This window comes from Dipodomys spectabilis, unplaced genomic scaffold, assembly GCF_019054845.1.
Source record: "Dipodomys spectabilis isolate Male_0828 unplaced genomic scaffold, ASM1905484v1 ptg000231l, whole genome shotgun sequence".
NCBI lineage: Eukaryota > Metazoa > Chordata > Mammalia > Rodentia > Heteromyidae > Dipodomys > Dipodomys spectabilis.
Window position 1 is genome coordinate 3160551 of NW_024870908.1, and position 27929 is coordinate 3188479.

At 55.3% G+C, this 27929-nt stretch overlaps 1 protein-coding gene across 1 annotated transcript; it reads left to right on the forward strand.

Annotated features, from left to right (window-relative positions):
• Position 1: 1 nt before the first annotated feature.
• On the forward strand, positions 2-23223 carry Tekt5 (tektin 5). Its single transcript, XM_042698132.1, has 7 exons — positions 2-556; positions 3684-3767; positions 4461-4531; positions 10321-10464; positions 12896-13118; positions 21925-22079; positions 22848-23223. Exons 1-7 carry the CDS (start codon positions 2-4, stop codon positions 23221-23223), a joined length of 1608 nt encoding a protein of 535 aa, XP_042554066.1.
• The last annotated feature ends 4706 nt before the right edge of the window (positions 23224-27929 follow it).

Sequence of the window (27929 nt, forward strand, 5' to 3'; positions counted from 1 at the left end):
AATGGAATTTCTTGGAACCACTCAGACAGCCAGCTACTGCAGCCCAAAGAAAGCATGTGGCCCGGGCTCGCTGCCCCCTGCCATGCAGCAAGAGTGCTACCAGCCCTATCACCTACCCGGGTATCGCTACCTCAACTCCTGGAGACCCGGCGTCTTCTACAAGATCTCCACCACCCAGCTGTGCCCCGAGGAGTGCCGCCCGGCCCTGCGACCCTCGTCCATGCTGCCCTCGCTGCGGTCCTCCCTCTTCTGCCGCTACAGCACCCACGATTGGGAGCAGTCCAACGACCTGCAGATCCGCGGGGCCGAGGCCTCCAATCTGTGGGCCAGCCGGATGACCAACGACTCGCTGCGGCTCATGCAGGACAAGGAGCAGCTCACACGCCAGATGCAGGAGGGGTCCACCCGGAACCTGAGCCAGAGGCTGTCGGACATCGGCTTCTGGAAATCCGAGTTATGTTACGAGCTTGACAGGCTCCTAGTGGAGAGCCGGAGCATGGATAATATCAAGAGGCGGCTGGAGTGTGCAGCTGAGCAAGTGAACTCTCCGCTGCAGGTAACTGAGCGGGGCAGGCGCAGGGGGCCGGCTGGCCGCGCGCCACCAGCCACCCTGGGCAGGCGCTGACTGGAGACCACCCAGAAGGCTGGCTTCAACTGGATCCTCCAGTATGATCTTTTGTTTTCCTTTTGCCAGTCCTGAGGCTTGAACTCAGGGCCTGGGACTGTCCCTGAGCTCCTTTTGCTCAAGGCTAGCACTCTACTACTTGAGCCACAGCACCACTTTTTGCCTGGATGTGGTACTGAGGAATCGAACCCAGGGCTTCATGCATGCTAGACAAGCGTTCTACCACGGAGTGAACTTCCCATCCCTTTTTTTTTGGGGGGGGGGAGATTTTTAATCAGAAGCAATTCTGGATACTATCCAAGAAATGGAAGTTTTCCAGACTGAATGGAATTGGTTGTGTGTGTGTGTGTGTGTGTGTGTGTGTGTGTGTGTGTGTGTGTGTGTTTCCTCCCTAGGTTTACATGAGCATTTACAGGCTTTATTTAGACATTGAGAGGCCAGGCCTACTGATTCACGCCTGCAATCCCAGCTACTCGGGAGATGATGGAACTAGGAGGATTGTGATCTGAGGACCAAAGTGAGCACCTGACATGCTCTGAAAAAAAAAATGCACTTGCCAGGTGCCTTGGCTCATGCCTGGCAACCTAGCTACTCAGGAGGCTGAGATCTGAGGGTCAGGGTTCAAAGCCAGCCTGGGCAGGAAAAGTCTGCCAGACTCTTATCTCCAATAAACCACCTGAAAACTGGAAGTGGTAGAGCGCTCGCCACGAGATGAAGAGCTGAGGGACAGCGCCCAGGCCCAGAGTTCAAGATCCACGACCAAAAAAAAAAAAAAAAGTGCAGTAAAACCAAAAAGAGTGAAGCATGGTTCAAATGAGAGGGCCAGGACCTTCAACCACAGTGCAGAAAAAAGAAAAAAGACACGGCTCATGCTTCCCTACCCTGCCGCCCTCCTCTTCCTCCTCCTCCTCCTCCTCCTTCTTCCAATCCTGGGGCTTGAACTCAGGGCCTGGGTGCCGTCCCTGAGCTTCTTCTGCTCAAGGCTAGCACTCTACCACTTGAGCCACAGCACCACTTCTGGCTTTTTCTGTGTATGTGGAACTGAGGAATTGAACCCAGAACTTCATGCATGCTAGGCGAGCCCTCTACCACTAAGCCACCTTCCCAACCCACATGTGTGCCCTGTAATGCACTCCATAGTTTGCTTACTGATGACTAGAATGTTGGCTCAGCTGGGACAGACTTTGTGCTCAAGACCAGCACATGGTGGCAGTGAGCCCAGGCATCTGTGCTGGTGGACGTTGACTTCCCGCCAGCCTAGGACCGAGTATTCCGTCCATAAACCTCCATGAAACCATCACCTTCCGGTGGACTCTCCTGACACCGGGTCTGTCAGCCCCCGCCATGAGGGTTGCTTTGGGCAGCAGGTAACAGATCACGGCTTAAGCACGGTGTTTCCCTTCCGCCACAGTGAGGATTCTCGAGGCACCTGTGTGGGCCAGGCTCCCGCAGCCTTCCTTGATGCCTGAAGGGACCGGGCACCTGACTTTCTGCTCCAAGTAGGAGGCTCTTTCGTACAGCAAGCGCCTGTGCAGCAGGAAGATTGAGAAGCGGGTGAGGGTGTCCCTAGCTACTAGTGTACATCTGCTTTTCCCAAGCCTGGCCTGTGTTTCCCATGAGCCTATTCGCTAGCGCTCGCGCGGGCCCCTGGCTGTCCAGAAGTCCTGCTGTGGAAATGTGTTTCTCTGCATCTCAGCCCCCTTCTGTGGTGGGGGGCTGCTCTGGGCTCCCCGGAACAAGGCTGGAGTTTCCGGGGACCTAAGGGCCTGCAGCCTTCCTGCAGCCAGCCCCACAGCTGGTCCTGCAGCTGGTCCTGACCTGGGCACCTCCTCTGCGTCCCGGGCTGCATCCTCAGGCCCGGCAGCCTCTTGAGGCACCGCGGTGACCCCGCTTTCCCGGGCTTCCATCTCCTGCTCCCCTCCAGTCATGCGCCCCCCCCTACTCCCCAGCAATCAGAATGAGCTCAAATATCAAATGAATCCTGCTAGTCTCCCCCACCCTCCCACTAGCTCCATTGGTGGCATCCCAGAATTTAACATCTAAATTCCTGAACTCTTCTACCCCTTCCTATCTGGAACTCTACAGCGCTATTGCTCTAGCTGTACATCTCCACTCCAGTCCCAGGGCCTTCCTGTCTGTGCCTCCGACCTCAGGGCCTTTGTATCTGCAGTTTCCTCTTCATGTCGCATTACACCTCCTGTCTCTTCAGAGAGTTCCTCCTGACCACCAGGTCATCATATATATAGATATATATATACCCCCACACACACACATATGCACACACATATGTGTATGTGTGCACACACGCAAGCCAGGTACTGGGGCTTAAACTCAGAACCTCTCACTCTGTTTTTGTCTCTCTGTCATGGGACTTGAACTCGGGGCCTGCTGGATGTTGTCCCTGAGCTTCTTTTCCTCAAGGCTAGCACTCTACCACTTGAGCCACAGCACCACTTCCATTTATGTGATTGTGTATACATGTGTGTGTATGTGAGTAGTTAATTAGAGATAAGAGCCTCATGGAGACTTTCCTGCCTGGCTGGCCTTGAACCATGATCCTCAGATCTCAGCCTCCTGAGTAGTTAGGAGTAGTTAGTAGTGAGCCTGTAAGGGGTCCCCAGCCTCGTGTGTGTGTGTGTGTGTGTGTGTGTGTGTGTGTGTATTTTGTTGGTCATGGGGCTTGAACTACGGGCCCCGGTGCTGTCCCTCAGCTTTTCAACCCAAGGCTAGCGCTCTGCCACAACTTCACTTGTGAGTTTTGCTGGTTAGCTGGAGATCAGAGTTGATGCTCAGCTCTCAGCCTCCTGAGTAGCAAGGATCACAGGGGTGAGCCACCAGTGCCGGCTACTGTGTCCTTTTGAGAAGGCTGGGGGAGATGAGAGCAAGTGGCATGGTCTCACAACCGCGCCCCACTGCCTGCCCGGACCCTGCCTGCCCTAATGCAGCCACATGCTGCAGCACCCCCCAGAGGGCGCAGGGGAGGCAGACGCCCACGGAATGCCCCGTGGTGAAGCCCCTTGGCAGGTGAGCCACCCATGCTTCCCCCATGCTCCTGCAGGTGGCGCTCGAGTGCCTGTACTTTCGGGAGAAGAGGGTCGGGATTGACTTGGTCCATGACAACGTGGAGAAAAACCTTATCCGGGTAAGGGGTCCCCCTGAAGCTTGCCCAGCTCTGAGCAGGGAGGGCCAGCTGGCCGGAAGTCATTGAGCTGCCCACGGGGAAAGAAGTCACACATGCCACCCCATGGAAAGGTAGGACCCGGGGGAAAGCGGGAGAGATGGAGTTGTGGATCTTCAGCCTGTGTCAGGGTGACCCCACCAGCAGCAATGATGCAGCTAGCGTTTATGCAGCACCTGCAGTACATCATATCCCTTCACGATGCAATAATCCACAAGGTAACTCGTGGCCCACGGTGGGTGCTAGATTTTCCTTCAATCTGGAAGCATATAAACAGTAGGACCGGTGTGGTAGCACACACTTATAATCTCTGCACGGTGAGTCTGAGACCTTGTCTCTGGAGGAAAACAAAAGAAACCCAAAGCAAGGGGGGGGGAATAGAGATAAGGAAGGAAAGGGATGGAAGAGAAGGGAAAGAAAGGGAAGGAAAGAGGAGGGAAGGGCAAAGAAGGGAAAGGAAGGGAACTGAACCTGGACCCTCCACAGCTGACCTCAGTGGGGGGGCCCTGGGGGTCGCAGGAGTGGAGACTCAGTCCCCACTCTGGAATGTCACTGGGGAGACCAGCATGGTCTGTGCAGGGCCGGGCGCGGCGCTGACCTGTGAGCTTTCCACCCACCAGTGCCTGCTCTTTCTGCCATCTTTATTTTTCATTCCAGGAAGTCGATTTGCTAAGATGTTCTCAAGATCAGATGCGAAATTTAGCTCAAAGAGTCAATGTTCAGATTCGGTAAGTGTGGGGGGGGGTCTTCCCTCCCCTCCCCACCCTGGGGCTTGTTGGGGGGGGGGGCACTGTCCCTGAGCTTCTTTTGCTCAAGGCTAGCACTCTACCACTTGAGCCACAGCACCACTTCTGCCTTTTTCTGTGTATGTGGTACTGAGGAATTGAACCCAGGGCTTCATGCATGCAAGGCAAACACTCTACCACTGAGCCACCTTCCCAGTGCTTGTGGCTACTCTTGTTTGCAAGGATGCCCAGCCAGAGGGCAGCGTCTCCCAGAGGCCTTGCTTAGTCTGGGACTCTCCGCAGGCCAGCTCTGAAGCCGGGGATGGCTGAGGGTGGGTGACATGGGGGTGGCCAGGCGAGGGGCCGGGGCATCGCCAGAGGGAGCAGGTGGACGCCTGGAGCCTGGAGTCTTCAAAAGCCACCCGCTTTGTTCTTGGGAGCTGATGTAACTGGTGTGGTGACACCCAGGGGGCTCGTCGTGTAATTAAAGGGAGACCTGGGCTTTATGGGGGTGGGGGGGCCTAGCTCCCCGGAGTCAGCTTCCTACCTGGGCCTGGAGCCCAGCCCTGGCCTCTAACTCTTTCAGGACAAGCCACCCTGCTGGTTCTTCCTCTTCTTTGACTCTTGACCCAGAGGCCCTCGGCAGCCAGGGCAGGCAGGCCGGCTTGCCAGGGCTGCCGTCCTGCTGCGTGGGGCACAGTGGAAGGGGATGGGGGGGGTGAGGGGGGCAGCTGGCCCCTCAGCTCCAGGAGCCTGGCATCTTGGTCAGAAACAGCAGCCACCTGCCCTGCCAGGACCCAGATTCTCAGAGAGACCAGGACTGGACAAGAGAGAGTCACCCCACTGTCATCCAGGGGGACCATGGGGTGTGGGTGGGGCAGGAAAGATCCCAGCAGGGCTGAATGCCAGCACTCAGTGGCCCATTGATGACCTGTTTGTGGTCTGTCAATTCACTCAGAGAACCTTAAGTACTTTGATTTCATTCATTTATTTTGGCCAGTCCTGGGGCTTGAACTCAGGGCCTGGGCACTATCCCTGAGCTTCTTTTGCTCAAGATTAGCACTCTACCATTGGAGCCACAGCACCGCTTCTGTCTTTCTTTCTGCTTCTTTTTCTGTGTATGTGGTGCTGAGGAATCAAACCCAGGGCTTCGTGCATGCTAGGCAAGCACTCTACCACGAAGCCACATTTCCAGCCCCAACTGCTTATATTTAAACAAGCCGCTTTCAACAAAAGGAGATCTTTCATAGGCCAGTGTCTTTTAGTGTACTTTCTCTAAAGTTATTGAGGCTTTTGTTTGGTTGTTTGGTTGGTGTGTTTTGTTTGTGCTGGTCTTGAGGCCTGGGCCACTGTCCCTTAGCTCTTTCCATTCAAGCCTGGTACTCTACCACTTGAGCCATAGCTGTACTTCCCACTTATTTGCTGATTAAGTGGAGGTTGAGTCTTATAGACTTTCCTGCCTGGGCTGGCTTTGAACCTCAACCTTAAGATCTCAGCCTGCTAGACCTGGCACCCTGCAGAAGGTGTTGTTCTAAAAACTTGCTTATTTTAATTGATCCATGAAAGTAATGGATTTGCTACAGGTGATATGGCACTGGGTGGGGTAGGCAGATGCAGCTCATTAGCATCCGCACTATCTCATTTATTTTATTTTGTCCCTTGAGCATGGTAAACTAAGACTGTGATACATTGCTACTCATTACAGTTGCTATCTTGCTACAACACACCTCTTATGTGTATTTCTTCGAGCTGAAACTTTGTATCTTTTGACCAACTTTTCTTTCCACCCCACCCCACCCCACCCCAAGCCTTAATAACCTTCCCCACTCTTCTAGAAATGAAACTTTCTTAGGTTCCACCTATGAATGAGAATCATGGGCACTTCGGTTTTCTGTACTTGGCACATTTAACTTATTATGTTTCTTCCTTTTTAACTGCTGAGTCGTATTCCATTGTGTATTTCTATCACATCTTCTTTATCCATTTGTGTTTCAGTGGACACTTAGGGTAATTCCATAATGTGGCCATTGTGGCTAAGGCTGTATGAAGGCTGTGGTAAGGGTGTCTCTTTGACATCCTGATTTTTATTTCCTTTTGGTCCATATACCCAGGTGTGGGGTGGCTGGGTCAGGTGGTCGTTCTAGGGGGAGTTTTCATGCTGTTTTCCATAATGGCTGACTCGACTTCCATTCTGGTGAGTAGTGTGGTGCAGTGCCCTTTGTTCCACTCCTCCGGAGCACTGATTATCTTTCATCTTCTTGATAACAGCATTATACAGGCATGAGGTGATAGCTCATTATGGCTTAATGTGATGTTTTGTTTTGTTTTGAAGAACCGGTTGGCCATTTGTATGTCTTTTTTTTTTTTTTTGAGAAAAGTCTCTCTAGATCCTTCGCCATTTTAAACCTGCAGTCACGCCCATGCTACTCAGCTGTTCTATGTACGTTTGTGAAATGTCTTAGCTATTCACCCCTTTCCAGATAGATGCTTTACAAATCTTTTCTATCATTCTTTAGTTTCTTTTTCTTTTTCTGGTGATGGTTTGCTGTGCAGAAACGTTTTAGTGTTCTATAATCCAGGTTTTATTCTTGTTGCCTGTATTGAGTCTCTCTCTCTCTCTCGCTCTCTCTCTCTCTCTCTCTCTCTCTCTCTCTCTCTCTCTCGCTCTCTCCTCTCTCTCTCTGCTAGTCAAGTGCTGGTGGCTCAGACTTATAATCCTAGGCACTCAGGAAGCTGAGATCTGGAGGACTGTGGTTTGAGGCCAGCCCAGGAAGACAAGGCTATCATGCTCCAATTCCAAAATAACTAGTAAAAAGCAGGGCTGGAGGCATGGATCAAATGGTGGGGTACCAGTCAAGCAAATGTGCAAGGCCCTAAATTCAAACCATAATCTCGCGAAGGAATGTTTTTTTTTTTTTTTTAATCACTGCCAAGTCAAGGCGGGGAGTGTCACCTCACATTTCCTATGGGGTGACAGTGTCAGGTTGTTCCGGTCTTTGATCCACTTGGAGGCAGTTTTGTCCAAGGCAGGTGCCCAGGTGTCCTAAAACCATTTGTCCAGGGGACAGACTTCTCCACTGGGGATCCTTTTGTTGGAAAAATCACTTGGCCCCAAACGCATGGATTTCCTTCTGGGCTCTCCATTTTTGCCTTCCTTTAATAGTGTATGCGGGGCTTACTATTTATGGTAGGTGAGATTGGTTTTCCAGATGTGGCTGCCGTATGATGCACAGGGCCGCCAGGGTGAAGAGAGGGAAGGAGAAAGATTCAGAGCTGAGTGAACGAAAGCCCAGATGTGAATTTGGGGAGCCAAACCCTGGAAGAGCGATGCTGGTTCCTGGGCCTCGCTCAGAGGGTGAAACAGGAGCTGGCACACGGAGAAGCGGTAGAGTCAGGAGACAGAGAGCTCTGACGCCAAGACACAGAGACAGGCCGGGCAGCGGTGGCTCACGCCTGCCATCCTAGCTACTCAGGAGGCTGAGACCCAAGGATCCCAGTTCAAAGCCAGCCCAGGAGAGAAAGTCCATGAGACTCTAATCTCCAATGAACCAGCAAAAAGCTAGGGAGAGATGGATGGACACAGAGAAAGGCAGAGGGGGCTGGGAGACAGACTGACAGATGACAGTGAGGAGAGGGAAGCAGACATGGGGGGAGTAGGAGAATGGGGAGCAGGTGGGGCCCCCCGACCTCCGTGGGGAAGAAGCTAGTTTGGGGGCAATCACAGTTGATCATAGCCTGCCCCCCCCCCATCCCTCCATAGAAAGGCAGCTCCAGCTGCTGGAGGGTGGAAGGCCTTGGAGGCCATTAGGCAGATGGCTCCCTGCTGCTCTGCCCCGGGTGGTGCCCCAACATTGGAAGGGGGCTGGGCTCCCCGTTTTCTGGGCCAGCCTGCATCACCTGTACAGGGCTGTGTCTTCATGGAGCAGAAATGGTTGTCCCGGACTGGGGAGAAGCCCAGCGTGGCTCTTGGCCCTGGCTGTGCCAAGAAAGGGAGACCAGGCTGCTCCTTCCTTCCCCAGGCCTCACACAGGCAGGGGCCAGGCAGCGGGAGCAGCTGGATTTGGAGTCAGGTTCCTCACCCCCCGCCCCTCCCTGTTACCTGCTAATGCCAGGACATGTCTGCTTTCCGTGGTGTCGTAGACCTCCTCTCATTCCAACACATCAGGCAAGATGGGGCCCCGGCTCTCCAGGGCTCTGCCAGCTTGGAAGACCCCAAGGCCGCCAGATGGTTCTTCCTGCCCTGACACCACCTCCTACCTCCTACATGCTCTGATAGGCAGGGACCCAAGCCAGGACTGAATTTTCCCACTCCTGCACCTCTGGGGTCCCTCTCCAAACCAGCACACAGTAGTGGGGGGGGGGGGAGATAAACAAGCGGAAGAGAAGCAGACAGGCTTTGGAAGAACCAAGGGAGCAGAGTTCAGACACAGAGATTAAGAAATGCTTCAGCCCCTGTTGGTGTGTCTTTGACCAGGACTCAGCTTTTTCAAGAACACAGAGAAACAGGAAAGGTTCAGGCTGAGAAGGTCCTGGAGGCAAGAGATACAGGCCGGCTAGCCTTTAGCGTCCACTAAACTCCTTAGGTCTGAGGTGGGCTTCTATTAATAGATAAGAGTTATTTACTGTTTGCCTTTGAAGACAGGAATGTGATGATTTTCCCCCTCCCTTTAAAATGTACTTAGGCTTTCAAGGCGATTTGAAAAGGAGGAAAATAACAGCGACTTTGGTATTTGGGCAAGAGGTATGAAAGTGGTTGTCAAAAGCCTAGAGTCTGGCCAACAGTGGCTTGTCCAAACTTCTCAGCTATGCTCCCAGCTCTCCTAGGCCCAAGTCCTGGCCCCGCCCACTGTCTTCCCACCCACTCAGCCTTCGCCTGGCCTAGTCCTCGGCCCCGCCCACTCCCGGCCCCGCCCACCCCTGGCCCCACCCACTCCCTGGTTGGATCTGCTTTCCAGTCCCTGTTTGTTCCTCTGCTTGTGCACACGAGACCCCAGCTTGGCGTTCTCATTCCTCCATGCCACTTTGGCCCCACCAGCGGGGCTATCAGCTGGGAAAGCCCTGCTCAGGCATCTCTTCAGCCGGCCGGACTCACGGCCCTTGCCTCCTGAGTGGGTGATTTCCTTCTCTGTGTTGCTTCTGTCCTTTTCAGTCCCGCCCTGCTGTCCTCACCGTGTTTGACGGTCATCTCGCTGTGTGTCGTCCTTCACACAGCTCTGAGCAGCAGGAAGTCTCGCTCTGGGTTTTACTCCTGTTCCCCCCCTTTGTGCTCTGCAGCATCATTCGTCTGTGATGGGATTTGGGTTGACCTAGACTTTATCCACAGTGTGATTTGGTAATCTAAGTCCACTCAGCCAAGCACAGCTGGAGGGCCAAGCCTGGCCCACCATCTGTGCATCTCAATAAAGCTTTATCGAAACAAAACTGTGTCCATGCACTTAGGTGTTATCCGGGGCAGCTTCTGTGTGTGGTTGAGGTGGCGATGGAGTCCACCTGAGATTTTGCCTCCTTGACCTCTTACTGTGCACGTTTGCCTGTCCCTGTCCTAAAGACAAGAGCGGGGTTTGGATTGGGAGTGGGGAGGGGAGAAGGTGTACAAGCAGGGGTAGCTGTGGGCACAAGGAGAGAGATGTCCAAATGGGAGGAGGGGCTGACAGCCTTCTGGCCTGGGGGCTGTCTTTGGATTCCCACCTTCCTGGGAACCCGGAGGTTGGCTTTGGGGCCCGGCACCTCACCCCTGCTGTGCACGCTCTAGGTTGGTGCTCGGTCTCAGCACAAGTCCTTCTCCCCGGCAGGGATAACCGGGACACACAGCACTCCCTGGAGAAGGACATCGAGGACAAGAGCTCAGCCGAATACATAGACGAGAAGTGCTACAACCTGAGAAACACATCCGAGTCCATCAGCTTCTTCCACGGCATGGAGAAAATGGATGGCTCGTGAGTATCGGGCTCCCTGCCCCCAGCCTCCACCCTGTCCCAGGGGCCCGTGAGTGCGTCAGTCAGGAGAGAGGCAGTGTGGTCTAACAGGGATTCTCCCTCACAAGTAGCAGCATCTAAACCCAGATGGAAATGGCTAGACTCCTAGAAGGAAGCCCTAGGCTCAAGGGGAAAATGACAGGGGCTGGCTCGGGTGGTCTGAGCTGGGTGGAGAGCTGTGAGTTGCTTAGCTGGGATTTTAGAACGCCATCTCTCCATCCTCGGCTCAGCATCCAGATTCCAGAAAGAGAGAGTGTGTGATTGGCTCGGGGACAGTCACGTGGCCAATGCCGCCCTGTGGGGGCAACCCCGAAGGGCCATCACCAGAAGGAGCAACAGCCCAAACTCAGCAGGGAGGCCAAGGCCCCCACCAGGGCAGGGCAGGTGGACAGTTGTGAGCAAGTGCTGTCCTCACCGTGGCCTCCATTTCTGCCTCGGTACCACTGGAAGGAGAAGAATCTCCAAGCCAGGCACTGGTGGCTCACGCCTGTCATCCTCGCTGCTCAGGAAGCTGAGATCTGAGGATCACGGTTCAAAGCCAGCCTGGGAAGGAAAGTCTGTGAGACTTTTTAGCTCCCATAAACTACTCTGAAAGAAAGCTGGAAGTGGCACTGTGGCTCAAGTGGTAGAGCGCTAGCCTTGAGAGGCTCAGGGACAGCACCCAGGTGCTGAGTTCCAGCCCCAGAACTGGCAAAAAAAAAAAAAAAAATCCCCCAGAGATGTGGTGCGTGTGACAGCAGTGGCCGGGCTGGTAGCTCGGCCTGGGTTTCATGCTATGAGTTCTGTCTGTGGCCTGCAACTCTGCAGGGTGTGCCACCACCATGGCGGGCCCTGCTTTCTCGCACTACAGTTCCAGGTTGGGGGGGACTGGAAAGAGAGGTACCCCCAGGCACAGGTGGGTGTGGGGTCTGTCTTGGCTCAGGCCCTCCCCCCCCCCCCAGTCTTTTTTCTCTTGTACATGTAGAATTGTGCTTGGGATATATAGGATGCAATAAATGTTCCTGGAATGGAAGAAAGGAAGCAGGGAGGGAAAGAGGATGGAGGGAAGGGAGGGGGAAGAGCAAGGGTAGGAGAGATGCCCGTCTCTTGGCCCCAGCCCTGAGTCACTTTCCAGGTCTTAGCAAATACTGAAGCCCTGAGCGGAGCCTGTGGGGTTTCTGGCAGTGGCAACTTCTGGGAGTCCTCCTCTCTCCAACAAGGTGGAACCCCCCACACATCCACGCACCCCATCTGCATGGAGAGTAGCGAGGCTCCCTTTGCATGAACAGATTCCTTCCCAGAAACCTGCTGGCCAGGCCGGCCGGCCACGCCGTCAGAGACCTTGCTGAGCCGGATGCTGAGAGCTGCTGTTTGCAGTGACCGATTTGCAGTGACTGACCCATCTGTGCAGGGCTTTGTGTTTGCGGCTTCCTGAGAGCAAGGGCCAGGTCTGGGCAGATTAAAGAGGGTGATTGGGGATTGTGTGGCTTGAAGTTGTCTCTCTGCTTAATGATTCTCATTGCTGTGGACCGACTGATGGTAGTGATGGTGGTGATGATGGTGATGATGATGGTGGTGATGATGGTAGTGATGGTGGTGATGATGGTGTTGATGATGGTGGTGATGGTGGTGGTGGTGGTAGTGATGGTGGTGATGATGGTGGTGATGGTGGTGATGATGGTAGTGATGGTGGTGATGATGGTTGTGATGATGGTGGTGATGGTCGTGATGATGGTGGTGATGATGGTGGTGATGATGGTGGTGGTTATGGTGGTGATGGTGGTGGTGATGGCGGTGGTGATGGTGGTGATGATGGTGGTGATGATAGTAGTGATGGTGGTGATGATGGTGGTGATGATGGTGGTGATGATGGTGGTGATGGTGGTGATGGTGGTAGTGATGGTGGTGATAATGGTGGTGATGATGGTGGTGATGGTGGTGATGATGGTGGTGATGGTGGTGATGATGGTAGTGATGGTGGTGATGATGGTGGTGATGGTGGTAGTGATGGTGGTGATGGTGGTGGTGATGATGGTGGTGATGGTGGTGATGGTGGTAGTGATGGTGGTGATGATGGTGGTGATGGTGGTGATGATGGTAGTGATGGTGGTGATGATGGTGGTGATGATGGTGGTGATGATGGTGGTGATGGTGGTGGTGATGGTGGTCATGATGGTGGTGATGGCGGTGGAGGCGATGCGGATGGTGATGCCAGCTCACCGGGGGCTCTTTTGAAAGCCATCCCTTCCCTCTAGGCTGCAGTGTGGCCCGGGTGTGGGGAGCCACTGGCATCCACTGGGTGGCAGCCACAAGGCTGTAGGCCTCCGATGTGAGGCACAGAACACCCCCACAATGAGGCAGAGCCAGACACCAGGGTGGGCCTTCACCTCGCCCTTGCCTTGTCCGTCTGCAGGGTCTCAGTGCCGGAGTCCTGGTCCAGGTTCAGCAACAACAACATCAGACACTCTCAGAACATGCGGGCCAACTCCATTCGGCTGCGCGAGGAGGCCGAGCACCTGTTCGAGAGTCTGTCGGACCAGATGTGGAAGCAGTTCACCGACACCAACCTCGCCTTCAGCAGCCGCATCTCCGAGGAGACGGACATGAAGAACAAACTGCAGACCCAGCTGGCGAAGGTCAGTGCTGCGGAGCATGGGGGCCACGCCTGGGCGCGGCCACCCTCCGGGCCACCCATCCGTCTGTCCGTCCCTCTGTCCATCCATCTGGGGGTCTGTGACTGACAGCAGGGGCTGTGTGCCTTCCCCCACTCACAGACATGGCGCTCGGCGTGGGGCCTGGCTGTCACCACGGTACCCACAGGCTGCCATGGTTTCTGGTGCCCTTCCTTCTCCATCTTGGGGCCTGAGCATGATGGGGAGCCCCCCCATGAGAACTATGTGGCCCCGACTGGTCATCCCCACTTGGCTTTCCAAGACTTTCACTGAAAGGTGGATGTTGGGTGAGTTTGAGAAGTGGCGACGTACCCCTAGGCTGCTGCCGTGTCATGGGGGATGCCCCTCTGGGCGGCTCCTGGGACTTTATTTCCCTCTGTGCAACACAGCCACAGACTGCACCCTGGCTGCCGGAAGCCATGCTGGGCACCGGAAGTAAAAAGAGCAAAGGATGGGGGGTGCACGCCACCTGCTCGCAGAAGTTTGTCTTCCGGGTGGACAGGGATTTAGGGGTGACTGTAAGTCACCCCTCTGCTTGGGAGTTTGGGGGAGATGTAGTAGGTTTTATGGGTGCTAAGGCAGCCTGTGTCGGCCAGGGTAAACAGGAGGCAGAGCAAATCACTCTTATTAAGTAATTGCCAGGTAGGATCATGTTAGGAGGGAGGAGGCGGGGTGAATGCATCAGAGATGCTCCGGGAACCCTCTGTGGGGGAAGTAGACAGGCAGGGGGCTCCCCACAAGAGCAGCTGGACAGGGATGGAGGCAGGCAGAGGAGCAAGCACACGGAGGAAACTCAAGGCTCTAAGTTCAAACCCCAGTACTGCCTCCAATAAATACAAAGTAAAAATGGAAGCTGAGTGCTGGTGGCTCACACCTGTCATCCTAGCTACTCAGGAGGCTGAGATCTGAGGCTTGCGGTTCAAAGCCAGCCCAGGTAGGAAAGTACGTGAGACTCTTACCTCCAACGAACCACCAGAAAATCAGAAGTAATGCTGTGGCTCAAAGGTCTAGAGCACTAGCCTTAAGTAGAAAAGCTCAAAGACAGTGCCTAGGCCCTGAGTTCAAGCCCCATGACTGACAAAAAAAAAAAAAAAATGGAGCTTTTGCTTGAAAAAGTCTACAGGGAAAACTGGGTAGGAGTTGAGTCCTTTGGACTGGGCTTTGCCCTCCAATTTGCCTCAGTCCCCAGCACCCCCATTATAGCCTCTTCAGACACTGCCAGTCCTCCTGGGCTCTGGCATACCCATGTGCTTGCACACTCTGCTTTGTGTCTCTGAGGAGAGGCAGGGAATGGGCATAGGAAGAGTTTAAACAGACCACAGAGCGGCCACACATTTCGACCTCGAAAGGCTGCCTCTGACACTGAAGTTTTCTTTGGAGTCCTCTCTTTCAAGCAGTCATTTAGTATCGGCAAACGCAGCCTTTTTCCTAGGAGCCTAGGTGGGCAGGCATAGCAGGGCGGGGTCCGGTGGGGGCGACGCACGGCTGGTGATCAGTGCCCCTGTGCTGTCTGCCCGCCTGCCCTTCTGTTTGGCTAAGGAGGTCTGGAACCCATTGTGTGGTGGGAAATGCTTTTGTGCTTTGCAAGCAGCCGGATCTCTTCCAGCGCCGGGGGCTGGCGGCCAAGCTACTGTCGGCTGGCTTCTAAAACTAGCCAGGTCCTGGACGTGCAGCCTCTGCCTGCCCCGCGCTGCCCTGTGCACACGGGACTGCCCTTAGACACCACATGTGGAGTGAGTGATCGAAGGTTAATAATAATAAATAAATAAAAAGCTTCCATCTGTTCAGAGCCAGTGGCTCACACCTGTGATCCTAGCTATTCAGGAGGGTGAGATAGGAGGATCGCAGTTCAAAGCCAGCCTGGGCAGAAAAGTCCCTGAGACTCTTATCTCCAATCTTGAACCAGAAGGTTTCCCTAGGAAAAAAAGGATTCCACGCTGTCTGGCCTCGTCCACTCGCTGGCATCTGCCCTGAGCTAGGCCAGCCATCTGTCTCCCTGGAAACCCCTGGCTCCACGGAGTTTGGGGGGAAAAATGTGCAAGGCTGCAGAAAGCATCTAGCAGTGGAGCGCCAGCTAGGACTGCTCAATCCATTCCTCACTCCACATCCCAGATCTCTTCCTGGCCTTGGACACTTTCTCTGCTGTCACAAGACGAGATGCAGGCAGATAGTTTTACACGGCTGGGGGAGGGGGCACTCTGCCAGGAACAGACAGACTCCTTAACACACATAGGGTACCCAGTGCTCCAATGGGGGGTGGAGAGGTGGATCATTGCCCTTTGTGCTGTAAATAGAAGTTTCCTAAAAGAAGAAAAGGGCTGTTGGTCTTGGGCTGGGGGGCATGGCTCAAGTGCTAGAGCCAAGCAAGTGTGAGGCACTGAGTTCAAATCCCAGTACCGCCGAAGTGGAGGAGGGGAGGGACCTATGTTAGCATTAATCAGTGCCAGCCATAGTTCTGAGGGTTTGACTTAGTTAATGATGCTTTCCCTCTTATTTTATTTCATTTTATTTTTGGTCCGATCGTGGGCCTGAACTCTGGGCCTGGGCGCTGTCCCTCAGCTCTTCAGCTCAAGGTTAGCGCTCTACCACTTGAGCCACAGCACCACTTCCAGCTTTTTTTTTTCCTGCTTATGTGGTGCTGAGGAATCGAACCCAGGGCCTCAGGCATGCAAGGCAAGCGCTCTACCACTGAGCCAACTTCCCAGCCCTGCTTTCCCTCTTATAAAGAAGGATTTACTAGCCAGGTGCTATTGGCTCATGCCTGTAAGCCTAGAAACTCAGGAAGCTTGGATCTGAGGATCACAGTTCGAAGCCATCCCAGGCAGAAAAAATCCTTGTGAGAGTCTTATGTCCAATTAACCACTCAAAAAATGGAAGTGTCACTGTGGCTCAAGTGGTAGAACACTAGCCTTGAGCTGAAGAGCTGAGGGACAGCGCCCAGGCCCTGAGTTCAAGCCCCACAACCCACAAAAAAAAAAAAGAAAGAAAGAAAAAAGAAAAAGAAAAGAAAAAGAAAGTATCATATCACCCCGCTTTACCCTCACCCCTAATCCTTTTTGCTTTATTTTTTAGATAGTGTCCCTACTTTTGTCCAGGGCTGGCTTTGGATGTCTCTCTTTTTTGCCTTTTTACTACTTCGTGTTGGGGGAAGGGCATCACCCTGTATAGCAGTGCTGCTATCATCTCCATTATACAAGTGGGGAAACTGAGGCTCAGAGAGGATCAGCATTTTTCCCAGGCCCACACAGCCTGCTGTGGTGGGGCCTCCTGATTTCAGAGAATGGGCAGCCAGAAACCTATCAAGCCCTCCTCCCATCTCCCTGTGGTCTCTGTCCATCCCCCCCCCCAAAAAAAAAAGGCAGCCAGAGGCTGGAAACTACTAGCCTTGACCACAGGGACTTCGCTCCCAGGCAGGTTTTGTGGGTCTGACCCGCACATTTTGGACAGCAGGCTCGGGAGGGAAGGGCCGTGGCACTGATTTATAGCAGGGTTTTCGCACCACCAGGCTGGGCCCAAGTTCCCAGCCTCTACCTGGTTTTGCAGACACAGCGTTTCGGGAGCCCAGCCATGGCCCGGCCCTTGCAGGCTGTCTGATTTGCTAAGTGCCACGTCGATTGATGCTGAGGGATGCGGAGTGGGGGGGGGGGGGGAGTCCCCACAGCTTGGACAAGGTGGGGGGGGGGGCTGGCTAAGATAGAGGTAGTGTAAATGCCTGTGTGGGTCTGAAAGGGACACAAATCCCTCCAGCGCCCCAGTGCCCCTTCCCCGGCCTCCTTCACTTCCGGCCCTGGGTGGATTGGAGGCCCACCTTCCCTGGAGGTCCACTAAACACCAACTCAAATGCCCCTCCCTGCCCGAATTCCCCTCCTAAACACCCCCAGGGCTGGCCCGGCCCTCTTGGGGGCCCCCTCCCTCCTAGCTGACACAGAAAAATGAATGACCACATATTCTGTCTTAACACCGTGCACCAGTCATTGAAATCACCCTGGCTTTTCTGAGAAGTTTTTGTTGTTGTTTTTTTTTTGTCGGTCGTGGGGCTTGAACTCTGGTCTTGGGCGCTGTCCCTGTGCTCTTCAGCTCAAGGCGAGCACTCTACCACTTGAGCCACAGTGCCTCTTTCTCACCTGGCTTTTCAAACAAAAGGGAAAGCGCCCTCACAGGGTCTGCTCGCTAGACCATTGCTCTGTCAAGGTTCAACGTGAAGCTCAGAGAGGTGCTGAGCCACGCAAGGTCACACAGCAGGGAAGAGCAGACGCTGGTCCTGCACCCCCAGGTGTAGAACAGCCTGATCCCACCTTGGAGACAAGAAAATGTGGTATATAGACAAAGCGGAGCATTATTCAGCCATGAAGAAGATGAACGTATGTCAGTGGTTGGCAAATGGATGGAACTGGAGATGGTCATGTTAAGTGATATGAGCCCGTCCTCAGGGACAAGTACTATGTGTGTGTTCGCCCCTCCAGAGCCAGAACAAAGCCAGGTCACGAGTGAAAAGGGGAATGTGGCTGCTTGGGCAGGAAAAGGAGAAATAGAGAGGTGATTGGGAGCCCAGGGCGTTAAATGTGTGTGTGGAAATGTCAGGGTGATACCCCTCCCTTTATTGGGTACAGCTTAGTAGAAGCCAGAGGGCACAAAGAAGCGAGGACCTGCAAAATCTGCTCCAGATTCCTCTCTCAAGTGGGAAGAGATGGGCAGAGATCAGGAAAGGGATGGCATACTAGATGGCATACACCCCAAGCAAGAGGTGCACAGGGCCTGGTGCAGAAGGCAGAGCACCAGCCCTGAACTGAGTAGTTATTTACTTGAGTTTCAAGTCTTACAGCTCAGATTCTCCACGACTCACGTAGGTCTAATAGCAGTTTGGAAATCTGTAACTATTATGTGATATTTTATAGTAATGCAATTGTTGCCTGATTAGTCCTTTTCTCTCTGCCTGGTGTTATTTACGGGGGATTTTTTGTTCTGTTTTTGTTTTGTCGGTTGTGGGGCTTGAACTCTGGGCTTGGGCTCTGTCCCTCAGCTCTTCAGCTCAAGGCAAGTACTCCACCACTTGAGCCACAGCGCCACTTCTGGTTTTCTGGTGGTTCATTGGAGATAAGAGTCTCACTGACTTTCCTGTATGGGCTGGCTTTGAACCGCGATCCTCAGATCTCAGCCTCCTGAGTAGCTTGGATGACAGGCTTGAGCCACCAGTGCCTGGTTTTTACAGGGTATTTCTAAAAATGTGCCTTCAATTCTGCTAAATCCAACAAGTAGTTGGCATTTCCACGGGCATCAGTCCTTTTCATTTTTGTTTCTTTTGGTTGTTGTCTCTTCCATCCTTTTAACTTTGGTGAAAATGAAGCTGATACATCCATAGACAGCGATGACACCTGGTTATTATCCCCATTCTTCACCAGAAACCTAAAAGAAGAAGGAGAAGCAGCAGCAGCTGAGGGTGGTGCACAGCTGGGCAGCTGCAGAGAGGCCCGGGGAGATGGCGGGAGGGCATGGGTGAGGTTTGGGACCAGCCCTTCCCAGAGCGGGGATCTGACTGGGAGAGGGAGCGAGGTGAGCCCTGCTCTCACGCCGCCCTGTTCCAGCGGGAGTTCCCAGCTAGGGCAGGGAAGGCAGGGCGGTTGGCCAGATCCCAGTGCTGGCCCCGCCCATAGGGTGACCCCCTGGGCCAATCCCCAGCCACCCGCCCAGCCTCCAGGCTGTGCCAGGCCCAGCCTTGTTCTGAATCCTCCCCACCTCCCTTTCTTGGGGACAGGAGGATTTCTCGTTCCTCTGCAGGAGTGTGGGGTGGGAGCTTAGCAGGGCTGTGCCTGTACGGGAGGTGGGCTGGGGGGGCAGCTTTCGTTGCTGATTGTGACTGCAAATGTGTGTGTGTGTGTGTGGCCAGCTCTACCACTAAGAGTTCCTGTGCCAGCTCAGGTTTTCAGGCCTTCCTTTACCTTGGTAAAGGAAGTAGGGCAATGAGCCCTGTGGCTAGGGCTGTGTCCCCTGGATGCAATCCATAGTCCCAGCAGGGGGGTTGAACGCAAGGCCTGGTCCAGGCTAAACACCAGTGTTCTACTACGTGAGCCACACCCACAGCCCTTGCGTTTGTATTTTTTGTTTCAGAGATGGGTGTCTCCACACCTTTAGCTGCGTTGGCTTTGAACTTGGTGGGGAGGGGGAGGGGGCTGCCCTGCTCCACCCACCATCCCGAGAAGCTGGGATGCCAGGGGTGTGCTACCCAGCCAGGTGGAGGTGAACATGACCTGAGCTGTGCCTGACATGGCGTCCCAGGGAATCAATCTGGCTAAGTGCATGCCCGTGTGGGCCTGGCACATTTGTCTTGGGTGTGAGCCACAAGAAGGCACCAGATGTAGAAATCCCCGGTGTTCTGGAAAACCCAGACAGGTCTGCTCAGGACGTACAGCTGAGTAAGGGGAAGAAGTGTGGAAAAAAGGAGAATCAAGGCAGGGCTCAGGCTGGGGCTGAGAAAGGGCAGGGTGGGGATGGGGGGGAAGCTTCTGTGTGACCCCTGGGCCTTGGCCTCTCTCCCCTGCCCGCCTCCCCAAATCCACTCACTCCCAGCTGCCTTCCTAATCCATCTCCATGGTCTTGCTTTAAGAGGAATGCCTTAAGTTAGGATGTTTATTTGTTCATGTAGTTAGTTTAGTAAGAAAAATACTTCTTTGTTCTTGTTGGTTGTGGGCTTGAACTCTGGGTCTGGGCGCTGTCCCTCAGCTCTTCAGCTCAAGGCAAGTGCTCTACCACTTTGAGCCACAGTGCCACTTCTGGTTTTCTGATGGTTCATTGGAGATAAGAGTCTCATGGACTTGCTGGTCGGGGCTGGCTTTGAACCACGATCCTCAGATCTTAGCCTCCTGAATAGCTAGGAAACAACAATCTTTGAGTACAAAGGGCAGCCGGAAGAGAAATACAGAAAACAGAGCAGACTACTAAAATTCAGTGGGCACCTGGAGCCTGCAGACGTCTCTGGATTCTGCTGCTGTTTGCGGGCTGCAGGAAGAAGGCTGGGTGCCTGGGAGTGTGGTGCCAGGGCTGGCTCCATGCTGGGCACGCCTGTGGCCATGGCCAGCGGGTGTGAAAGGGAACTGCCAAGGTCATATTCTCATCTTCCTCATCTGCGGTCAGGGAGTATTTCTAGAACCTCCCATATAGAATCGGTCTGCCGTGAATGTGACATCCGGGAGCAAGCCCTTGGTGTGCGGTAGAGGTGTGGTGCGTGTACATGTGGGAATTCCTGGCAGAAGTGGGCCCTGCTGGGTGGCAGAGGCCCCACCTGTGGGCCCCATACACAGGTGCCTAATGAATACTTCCAACAGGAGGTGAAGGGACTTGAACTTCGGAGAGAAAGCGCCTGTCCCTCCCTAGCAAGCTAGATGCCCCCTGGGGCAGGGCAGAGAGGGAACAACAGGAGGACAGGGCTATTGGCTGTCCCATTGTCCTGTCCCCATGCTGGGTCCTCTGCCCAGAACTGGGGCTTGGCGCTAGATGCTCAGTGAGCATGCGTGGGCAATCGCAGAGGTTGTGAATGAGCGTGTAAATGAAGGATGAAGGGGTGTCTGCCCAGCCCCCAGCCCCTGGGCCTCCTGCAGTCAGGAGTCCTTGAAGCCAGGTCCCCAGGAGGCTGAGCACACCTTGAGCAGGCCAGGGGAGCAAGGCCTCATGGGAGGGAGAAGAGAACGGGGGGGGGGGGGGGGGGGAGGGAACTGCCCGGATGTGGCTGGGCTTGGGGGGTGGGGGGATCCTGCCACTCACATCTCAATCCCTGGCACCCCAGGCCGCAGAATGCCAGAGCAGGTGCAGCTGAACAGCAGGGTGAGCGCTGAGACTGCCCCAAGCAGAACGAACAGGGGCAGAGTGGTAAAAGAAGGTTCATTTGCCACACTGCCATGTGCCCCTCTCCTGTGCTCCCAAGGGGCAACTTCTAAGGGAGATCTTCAGGGTGGCCTCCTCCTGTGAGCGTTGAGTGATTCATGCTTGGGGCGGGGGGGGGGGGGGTGTTTAACTAGCATGTGGCCTGTGTAGATGGGCCAGGGAAGGGGCCAGGCATTGGGGGCGACGGACTCTCTGTTACATTCTGGCTGTCTCCAGCTGTCCTCCTCTTGCCCCTCCTTGCCCGGGATCCAGATGTGTCTCAATCATGGGGGTACAATGATGGCACTTTATCAGAAAAAAATATTTTTAGGGAGGAATTTAAAAATTAGAATGTTGTTGGGTGCCAGTGGCTCATGCCTGTAATCCCAGCTACTCAGGAGGCTGAGATGTGAAGATCACAGTTCCAAGTCAGCCCAGGCAGGAAAATCCTTGAGACTCTTATCTCCAATCGAGCACCAAAAAGCTGGAGGTGGAGCTGCAACTCGTGGTTGAGAGCTAGCCTTGAGCACAAAAGCTCAGAGTCAGCAGCCAAGCTCTGAGTTCAAGCCCCAGACACACACACACACACACACACGATAACCTTCCCTTCCCTTTCTCCTTCCCTTTCTCCTTTCCTTTCCCTTTCCCTATTTCCCTTTTGCTTTCCCTTTTCTTTTCCTTCCCTTCTGTTTGATCAATGATTGCATGATGGAGGTCCTCAAACAAAACTAACCTTTGTACCAGTCCATCTCGGACCATTCGGGGATGAGCAGGGTCTGCACCCTGCAGGTGTTGAAGGCTGGGGAAGGGGGGAGGGAATGTAATGCAAGGGCTGACCCCACCCAGCACCCTCAGGGCCCCAAGGGGAGGACACGGAGCATGCTGGCAGGCGGTGACCGCCTCTTGGTCTGCACAGACGCTGCAGGAGATCTTCCAGACGGAGAACACCATCATGCTGCTGGAGAGAGCCATCATGGCGAAGGAGTACCCGCTGAAGGTGGCCCAGACCAGGCTGGACTGCCGGACCCGGCGACCCAATGTGGAGCTGTGCAGGGACATGGCGCAGTTTAAGTGAGTGTCCCAGCCAAAGAGGGCTGGTGTATGTGTGTATACGTGTGTGTGTGGGGGGGGGGGGGGAAATCCCTGGGGATCCAGACAGGGAAGGGAGGGGTCTGGAATACCGAAGGACCCTTGAGTGTGGAAATGGACCCCCCTCATGAAGCCCCTTAATTTTACTCCCCACCCCGCCCTCTTTCAGAGACTTGCACTGTCTCTTAGCTTATTCACTCAAGATGGAGCTCTACCCCCTTGAACCACAACTCCATTCTTGACTTTTTTTTGGGGGGGGCTGGTTCGTTGGAGACAGGAGTCGCCTGGACTTTCCTGCCCAGGCGGTATTTGAACCTCCACCCTCAGATCTCAGCCTCCTGAGCAGCTGGGGTGATAAGGCGTGAGCCAGCAGCGCCTGGCTGGCTTCCTTTCTAACTTCCTGGTACTGAGGGCTGACCTCAGGGCCAGCGAGGCCAGCGGCTCTACCTCTTGTGCCATGGCCCCCCTTTCTTTTTAGCTCATTTTCCTAATGGACTGCCCCGGGCTGGCCCCCACCCAGGACCTGAGGGGCAGAGCACTGGCCTAGGAGCGGAGAAGATGGGGTGGGGGGCACACACCACGCACAGAGCAGCATTCCCTCGGCTGTGGTGGCCCAGCGCGGCCCGACCCCATGTGAAGTCCTCGTGTCAGTCCGGCCCGCGGTGCCCCGTCCACGTGCCTGTCTGTCCGTCCGTCTGTCCGTCGGCGGCGGCTCAGCGCGGCCTCTCCCCTTGCCCTCCCTGCCCGCAGGCTCACCAACGAGGTGTTCACCATCGACGACACCCTGCAGACCCTGCGGCTGCGGCTGCGCGAGGCGCAGGACGCTATGCAGCTGCTGTCCATGACCAAGTCCCGGCTGGAGCACGAGCTGGCCATCAAGGCCAACACGCTGTGCATCGACAAGGAGAAGTGCATGAGCATGCGCAAGACCTTCCCCAGCACGCCGCGCCTGGTGGGCTACACCTGCCCCGCCCTCTGCTCGGGAACCATCGTCCCCTGCGGCGTCGGCCCGGCCGCCGGCGGCGCAGGCCCCGCCCCCTACGGCGCCGGCTCCGCCCCCTATCGCTCGGGCTCCACCCCCTGCGCCTGCCGCGGCCCGGGCGCCTGCGCCTCGCGGGTCTGCTGAGCGGCGGGCCGCGCGGGGGGCGCGTCCGCTTCCTCCCAGCGGGAGAAGCTAGATAAAGAGCCGAATACGTGTGCCCACGCCGGTCCCGAGCGCTCCTTGCGGCGGCTGGCCCGGGGGGCCTGGGAGGAGACCCGCGCACGGGGCGCCTGTGCTCCCCCTCCTTCCCTCCCTCCTTCCTTCCTCCCTTCCTCTCTCCCTCCTTCCTTCCTCCCTTCCCTCCTCTCTTCCTTCCTCCCTTCTTCCCTTCCTTCCTCTCTCCTTTCCTTCCTCTCTTCTTCCCTCCCTTCTTCCTTCCTTTCCTGTCTTCCTCCCTCCCTCCATCCTCCTTCCCTTCCTTCCTCCCTCCTTCCTTCCTTCCCCTCTCCCTACCTTCCACCCTTCCTTCCTTCCTTCCTTCCTTCCTTCCTTTCTTTCTTTTCTTTCTTTCTTTCTTTCTTTCTTTCTTTCTTTCTTTCTTTCTTTCTTTCTTTCTTTCTTTCTTTCTTTCTTTTCTTTCCTTCCTTCCTTCCTTCCCTTCTTCCCTCTCCTCTCCTTGCTTTTCCTTTCCTCCTTCCCTTCTCCAGGACCTGGGGACAGCACTTTCCTAGCAGGGTCAAGGCCTGGGGTCCATGTCTACCACCTCAATAATTAAAACTGCAGCGTGCAGCTGTAGATTTAGGGGTGCGCTGGTTATGGGGAGCCGCTGCACCCTCACTCCGCTCCCGGGAGCCGCTGGTCAGGCAGGAAGTGAGTTTTGATGTGCTGCTGTCAACTACAGCCCGGCGCGGCTTTGATTTCATCTTCTTTCTGGCCTGATGCTGCCTTGGTCTTCCCTCTTTCTTCACCACTTTGATCATTTGTTTTATTTATTTAGTTTTTTCTGTGCTGGTCCTGGGGTTTGAACTCACAGTCTTGATCTAGCACTTAGCTTCTTTCCTTCCTTCCTTCCTTCCTTCCTTCCTTCCTTCCTTCCTTTTCTTCCTTTCTTTCTTTCTTTCTTTCTTTCTTTCTTTCTTTCTTTCTTTCTTTCTTTCTTTCTTTCTTTCTTTCTTTCTTTCTTTCTTTCTTCCTTACTCAAGGCTACAGTTCTACCACCTGAGCCACAACTCCACTTCCAGCTTTTGGCTGGGTAATTGCAGATAAGTCTTTCCAGCCTGGGTGGGCCTCAAACCATGATCCTCAGTTCTCAGCCTCCTGGGTAGCTAGGATGACAGGTGGGAGCCCCAGAGCTGGGCTGCAAAGCCATCCTTCAAGGCAGATCTTACAGTCCCAAGAGGGTGTGGCAAAGGTCAGCACCCTGGGATCTGAGCCGCCTCTGTGACCCAGAGGTCCCCCCCTCCAGCCTTTGAGAAGACAGGAATGCAAACAGTAGAGATTAGGGCCAGAATGCCTGCAGCCTGCCCAGCACCTCCCCCAGCCAGGTGACCCCACGAGCTAGGTGTGCCCCACCCCCACCTCACAGCTGGGGAAACAGAGGCACCAAGCACCACCCAAGGCTCCCGCCACTGCTCTGCCTGGCCATTGCTCCGCCTGCCCTCAGCCCAGCCCTGAGGCGGCTCCTGCCGGGAGGGAGGCGGCTGCATTCTTCTACCCGGCCCAGAAATGTCAGTGTCACACAAAGTCCTGGCTGTTTGCTCCCATGATCCCCCACGGCTGGGGACAAGTGTCCCCTCATGCAGACCAGGGATGGAGGCAGGTTTGGAGCACACAATCCACATTCCTGAGGACTGCCCGGGGTGCCCTTTTCTTTCATCTCTGGAAACATACAGAACATTCCTGGTCCCTTCCCTGGGACCACGTGACCCCTGGACGTGCCCTGAGCTGGAACTCTCTGTGTCCCTGAGTCAGGACCCCCCTCCCCCCATCCCGGGCACCCCACCCAGTGGCACTGCTTGGCATTCCTGGCGCTCCTCTGGGGGTAAGCTTGGGGGTGGCACTCATGAGGACAGAGCCCAGGGACCCGGAGGGGCATGTGAGGGACTCCCCCCTTCCCCCCCAATGCCCAGCCCAGGCCCATGCCAGGACGCTTGTGTGTCCTGGGACGGGTGGCCAGGCAGTTGGTGACCTGGAAGTTGGGGGTGGCCGCCCTGCCTCAGGCTGTGTGGTCTCCTGTCCCCACATACACAGGTGTGGCAGGACCGTGGTGTGGCAGGTGAGATGCGCACTTGACAAGTTACTTTCGTGTTACACGGGTTTCCTCTCCGCTAGAAAAGAGAGAGGAGCCGCAGTGGCTCATGCCTGCAATCCCAGAACTCAGGCAGCCGCATGAGGATGGAGGATGGAGGATCAAAGTCAGTCTGTGAGACTCTTGTCTCCAATGAACCATCGAAAAGCTGGAAGTGGAGCTGTGGCTCAAGTGGTAGAGCACTGGCCTAGAGCAAACAACAAAAAGCCCCAAGATTAGCACCTAAATAAATGGATACATGCATAAATAAATAAAGCCCCTGTCTAAGAGACTGCCACACTGCTGGTGCTGGGGGGGGCAGTTTCCAGGGGGTTCACCCCTCCCACAGTTACCCACCACAGGGAACCCCATCAGAGACCTGGCCATCCTAGGACCCCTCTGGAGAAAGGACTCCTCCCTAGTGATCTGGAATAAGGAGAGGTGGGGTTCCCAGGAGGGAAGTGATGGGGAGCCACCCCTCTTGGACAGCAGGGCACAGAACCCCTGGAGAGATGAAGCCCTCTTCCCCCTCCCTGTCCCCATTCCAGTCTGTCACAAGTGCTGGCATCCATCCAGGAGCCATGTTCACAAGTTTACAAGGAGAAGGTGGCCTTCCTCTTCATCCCTGCCCTGGCCCCACCCACGCTCCTGAGTCCAGGAGTTTCCCATCCAATCAAACATGAGATAAGGACCCTGGCCAGTGGTGGTGGACGCTGGTGGCCTGTGGAGATCACAGATGAAGAATGCCCCCCCCCCAGTTGTATGCAAATGAGGCCCAGCCTGCAGCTCCGCCCCCTGACCCCTCACCCCTGAGTGGCACTTACCAGCCATGTGTCACCCCCGCCCACCCCCAGGACACTGCCCCCTGGCTCCTCCACGGCCTTCCCTTCCCTGCTGGCCTCTGCAGGATGGGAGAGGCTAGGGAGTGGCCTGTGCTTCTCCACGTGTACCCCCAGACTGCACAGGGCATGTGGGCTGGTGGTGTGGGCCCTGGGGTCTGTCTGCTCTGCAGAAGGGGGTTGGAATGGGGCTGGAGCTTCCCCTGGGGTCCCCACTCCCCTGCTCCAGGCCTCACGGGAGAAGGGAGTGGGGGGAGAAGCCAGATCCTGGCTTGGGCCCCAGGCACTGTGCACACCCTGCTAAGTGAGAAACCCTTTCCACACACCAGTCACGGCAGCCCTGCTGCACACAACGTTTGTGGGGCTCCCCAGTGCTCTTGGGGTACCCCTCTTCCCACGTCAACTCTTCTGACACACCTGTCTAGCTTCTCCATCCTCCTGAGCTCCACTTTCCTACCACAGGGCCTTTGCTTGAGCTCCCTCCACCAAGACCACATGGCCCTCCCTCATTCACCCTGCTTAGCTCCCAGCTCTGTCCCTTCCCTCAGGAAACCTTGTTCCACATGACAGGTCGCTGCCCCTTCCTTCCCTTCCCCGGGACAGTCCAGTCACTTGAGATTGTTTCCCCCAGTGGATTCCCCCCGTTGCAGGCTTGGGGTGATTCCTCAGCCCTTTCTGATCCATAGAATCATAAATTCCAGGAGAGGGGGGGCTGTCCCCCCCATCACACACCCTAAATGCCATGTGGTGGGCACGGCCTCCTCCTCTCTCATTCTAGCATCTGTCTCCTACGCGGCTCAAGAAAAACCTGTTCTTTGTTTTTCGGTTCTCACTTGGTACCTCAGCTGGCCTTGAATCCCCATCCGGCTGGACACGGAGCTGTGGCTCAGCTGGTAGAGCTCCAGCCTGGAGGGGAGAAAAAATGAAGGGGTAGCGCCCGGGCGCCTGAGCTCCAGGAGCGAGACCAGCGAAACAGCAACCACCAAAACCCAAGCACGACAAGCCCGGAGTTGGGGAGAGGCTGCTGTGTGGACGGCGCGACAGCAACCGCTTCTCGGGAAGGCTGCGCCCAACTTCAGGTGGCCCAGAGAACCTGCTCAGAGCAGGGCACTGAGCCACAGGATCGCAGGCCCCCACCCACACAGTGTGATAATGAAGACCCGCCCAGCTTCAGGCACACCCTGTAATGCTGGGCACCCCTGGAGCTCTCCACACGGGGGCTGATCGGATCTCCTAGCTGCATCTTTTCCCTACTCAGGTTTCTTCCTTCCTTCCTTTCTTCCTTTCTTTCTTTCTTTGTTGGTCATGGGTCTTGAACTCTGGGGTGCTGTCCCTCAGCTCTTCAGCTCAAGGCTAGCGCTCTACCACTTGAGCCACGGCGCCACTTCTGGTTTTCTGGCGGTTCATTGGAGATAAGAGTCTCATGGCCTTTCCTGCCCGGGCTGGCTTTGAACTGTGATCCTCAGATCTCAGCCTCCTGAGTAGCTAGGATTACAGGCGTGAGCCACCAGTGCCTGGCTTCCTGCTCAGCCTTCTGCCCTGCACCTTTTCCTCTCCCTTCCTTCCCTCCAACTTCCCATTTTGGGGTAGCTGGGGGTCTGCACCAGCTCCCCATTGCCTGGTGCGCCCTGGATTTCAGGCAGCCCACCGTTCCCCACCAGCCTCTCCCATCATGCCTCTGGCTCTGTAAACATCACCACAGCCCTGGAGAAGGCATGGTAGGG